General features: G+C 37.5%; 1 protein-coding gene across 1 annotated transcript in view; it reads right to left on the bottom strand.

Annotated features, from left to right (window-relative positions):
* Positions 1 to 2333: 2333 nt before the first annotated feature.
* si:ch211-261a10.5 (potassium channel subfamily K member 13) overlaps positions 2334 to 4362 on the bottom strand; it is a 10392-nt gene continuing 8363 nt past the window's right edge. The window contains exon 2 of the mRNA XM_042738836.1: positions 2334 to 3685. Within this exon, the coding sequence (XP_042594770.1) occupies positions 2748 to 3685 (938 nt within the window). The 3' untranslated portion in view covers positions 2334 to 2747. The remainder of the gene's footprint in view (positions 3686 to 4362) is intronic.

The following is a 4362-nucleotide window of genomic DNA, read 5'->3' as shown; positions in this document are numbered from 1 at the left end:
CTGCTCTTCTCCCTGTACACTAACGATTGCACATCTAAGGACCCCTCTGTCAAGCTCCACACTCATCGGCCTCATTCAGGACGGTGACGAGTCTGCTTACAGACAGGAGGTTAAAGAGCTTGCTGTATGGTGCACTCTCAACAACCTGGAGCTTAACACGCTCAAAACAGTGGAGATGATCGTGGACTTCAGGAGAAACCCCCCTGCTCTCCCCCCACTCACCATCATGAACAGCACTGTGACTGCAGTGGAGTCACTCAGGTTCCTGGGAACCACCATCTCTCAGGACCTGAAGTGGGACACTCACATTGACTCCATTGTGAAAAAACCCCAGCAGAGGTTGTACTTCCTTCGCCAGCTGAGGAAATTCAACCTACCACAAGAACTGCTGAAACAGTTCTACTCCACCATCATTGAATCCGTCCTCTGCACTTCAGTAACGGTCTGGTTCAGCTCAGCTTCTAAATCTGACCTCAGAAGACTACAGAGGATAGTTCGGACTGCTGAGAGAATCATCGGTACAACCCTCCCTTCTATTATCCAGAATGAGCAAAAAGGCTGGCAAAATCACTCTGGATCCCTCACATCCAGCACACTTTGTCTTTGAACTGTTGCCATCTGGTCGACGCTACAGAGCACTGAGCACCAGAACGACCAGACACATGAACAGTTTCTTCCCTCAGGCAATCCATCTAATGAACACTTGATAACAACTGTGGAACACACTACACTATTTATATTTACAGACACTTATTTATCTAACACACAAACTTAGTGTACCTCAAATTTTTTTTGCACATAATATACCTGTACATACACAACTGCTCATTGTAATATACCTGCCATACAATTGTCAATTAGTATAATGTCATTTCTTACCTACTTATTTGTATTTTTTGTATTTTTTATTCTTTTATTGTGTGTTTTTTGTTCTGTCGCTGTCATTCTGTTGCACTGCGGAGCTTCTGTCACGAAAACTAATTCCTCGTATGTGTGAACATACCTGGCAATAAAGCTCATTCTGATTCTGATTCTGATTCTGATTCTGATAACTGGACCCTAGGCCTAATACAAAAAAATACTGTTTTGTTTGGATTAAAAGCCCACCTGCAACAAGAAAATTGTACAGTACAAAAGATAAATAAAAGTTTACTTCTTTTGTGGCTTAGCGAACATTCTGGTTAAATTTCAATAAAAAAGAATCCCCAATATCTATCATTCATAGTATCAGCATAATGAGATCAATGTTGATCATCTAAAAAAGCATTGGCTGCCACAATATAGTTATCATGCACTCCAAAGGTATCATTTGTGATGCTGGACCAGAAAACCAATCATAAGGGTCCATTTATACTTAATCTATTCTAACGGCTGAATAAACAAGCTTTCAACTGATGTATGGTTTGTTAGGATAGGACAATATTCGGCTGAGATACAACTATTTGAAAATCTGGAATCTTAGGGTGCAATAAAATGTTTAAGTTTTGATATATTTACGGTAGGAAATTTACAAAATATCTTCATGGAACATCTTTACTTAATATCCTTATGATTTTTGGCATGAAATAAAAATTGATAATTTTGACCAATACAATGTATTGTTGGCTATTGCTACAAATAGTGCTACTTATGACTGGTTTTGTGGCCCAGGATCACAGTAATAATACAATGCCCCTACCATTAGTGTGCTGCAGTGATGATGTGTTTTTGTCGGCCAACCCAGAAGTTAACATCACCCTGTTCTGCTGACAAAAAGCCAACTGAATTTGTATATTGGCTTTTGGAGTCTTGTAGAAAATAAGCTTTGTGAACAACAAAAGTTTATGCTGTTTTGTTCATCATGATCATTTTCACAAATTAACACGACCTTTATAAAGTATAACTACACCACGGTTGCACAACATCAACACCATAAGCTTCCTATGAAAATTCATTTAGTATTTGTTTAAAATCCTGAGCATTTGGTCGTAAAACAGAATAATGAGCAGATGAGTTTACCTGTTTGTGATGATATTTAATTGTATTATCTCACAACTTATAACTGTATATTTCAATAAGTGATATAATTTTAATAGTGTATACCAATCTACTTCAACTACCAAAATCTGCTTTTTAACGTAAAACTAATAACCACCACAATAATACAGATGGCACAAAGATGTACATAGGCTTAATTGAAATAATAATGTATATCTTTAAGTCAATTTCTAACTTACATTTTGAATAAAAAATATATTTTATGAACTAACAATAATGGAAACTATAGGCTGGAAAACTTGTTCAAATGTAATAGAATGAAAGAACCTAAGGACAGTGAATCCAGTTCAGAATGCTTTAATTTATTTCAGAGCTGGTTGGTTGAAGAGTTTTAACTCTTAATTAATAAATAAAATTATTTTATTTTAAATCAATAGCTTTACAATGTCATTGCATTGTGGGGATATTATTGTGAAACAAACAAGAACGTATTACTGTTTTACATTAATTAATCGTGACATTTCCCTTCACAAGTTGGGAGATTTAATTTAGTTCAGAATGTCCTCTATTGTAAAATAAAGATAACTTTACTTTAAAAGTACATATGTTAAGTCTTTAACATAGATTTGCTACCTAAATTACAAGTTAATATTCACTTTTAACTTTCAAATGAAATTAAATGCATTTACTTATTAAATCTAATATACATTTTTACATACTGCAGTACCGTAGCTTACAGTTATTATTATTTTTTTTTTATTATTTCTTTTTTACAATACTGGCTTTGCATTAATGTTTGTCTCTTGCTGCTGATGATTTGACATTGCAACTGTTCTCACATCCTCCCGCACACTATGATGATGACTAAGGTGACAGTTCTTGCTGACAGCACTGAAAACTTCTTTCTCTGCATCATCCTTCGAAAGTCTGTATGAATCTCTGATTTTGTGTTCAAAGGTTGGGCCACTGTATGCTGTGTCCAGGCTCTGGCACACAGTTTCTACTGCAGTGCTGGCACACTTACACTTGCTCTTGGAGGGGAGAGAGGCCTTGACCACATGACAGGTGCCCTGATGGTTGCTTGTGTTCTGGATCTGCTGATTGGCCGGTTCTTTGACTTTCAGACTTGTGATGGAGCAGCAGCCCCGAGACCGACAGCAATGCAGACTGAACAGCTTGGCCAAAATCCAGTTCAGCATCTGTTTGATGATGATGGCGGTGACGCTGAAAAGAGAGTAGGTGCAGCTCACTCCAAGGATGATCATTAAAGAGTTGGCTATCTGGTAGACCCAACGTGCTTCATAGTGGGCCTTCTGTCCGCTCACCATGTCCCCGAAACCCATGGTGCTGAAAGCCACGAAGCAGAAGTACATAGACTCTAGGTAGCTCCAATCCTCCATGGCTGAGTACAGACCTGATGCTCCGCAGTTCACCACAATTGCAACTGTTGCCAAAATAAGGGTTACATAGTAAACAGAAGGTTTCCAGTCCTCCTGCTCATCTCCATGTTCCGGTTGTGTGTTCAAATTGGGGACAATGTGTCTTTTACTCTTTTGCTTTCGACATCTGCGTGCGAGAAAAGTAATCAGCGTTATCATGCGTTCCAGAAAGAGGTTGAAGAACAGAATGGTGGCTGCGCAGCCTATCAGTCCATAGAAGATAAGGAAGATTTTTCCATTGAGTGTAGCGGGTGCTGCCATCCCGAAACCTGATATGGAGGCAGAAATGTAGCTAATGAAAGAGAATAGTGGAGTAAAGAGTGGTTCGATAATATATTTTTTCATTTAGATTTGATGGATTTTCTGGAAAAGAAAAAAGGTTTTGCAATAATTTAGACAATGTTCCCAGTTAAGCTTGTTCACACTTAAAAGGATTACCTATAAAGATAACTATAACGATAATTATATTAGTGCTCACAACAAATTAGTGACCATTTAAAATGACTGGTGACAAAACCAAAGCATGCATTATACTAAACACAACATTATCATCCATTGGTGTGGACGATGGTTATTGTTGTTAGTGTGAACAGGCCTTAAGTGTTCGAGCTCTTGGTTGGTAGGATTCTGTTCAGCTTTCAATGTTTTTATCAGCTGAAAAAAAACTGTTCTAAAATGATTCCAGCGATATTGTTCCTCTGTGTTGTTATCATTATAGCGACTTATTCTCACAGAATTAGAATGATTATCAAAGCACTGTAAATCCCACAAATTTACAGACTAAAAAACATGTCTGGAATGTGCAAACATGGGCTGAATAGCACACTTCTCCACTACTTCTGCAATATAAAACTACTACGAGTAGAAATACTAAGAGTGGTATGGTACAGTTCTACTGTATAGTAAACTATAGTATAGTTCTACTGCAACAAAATCAAGATTTTCA

Source organism: Cyprinus carpio, chromosome B15, assembly GCF_018340385.1.
Source record: "Cyprinus carpio isolate SPL01 chromosome B15, ASM1834038v1, whole genome shotgun sequence".
NCBI lineage: Eukaryota > Metazoa > Chordata > Actinopteri > Cypriniformes > Cyprinidae > Cyprinus > Cyprinus carpio.
The sequence above is the reverse complement of the archived record's forward strand: the minus strand, read 5'-3'. Positions and strand labels throughout refer to the sequence as shown.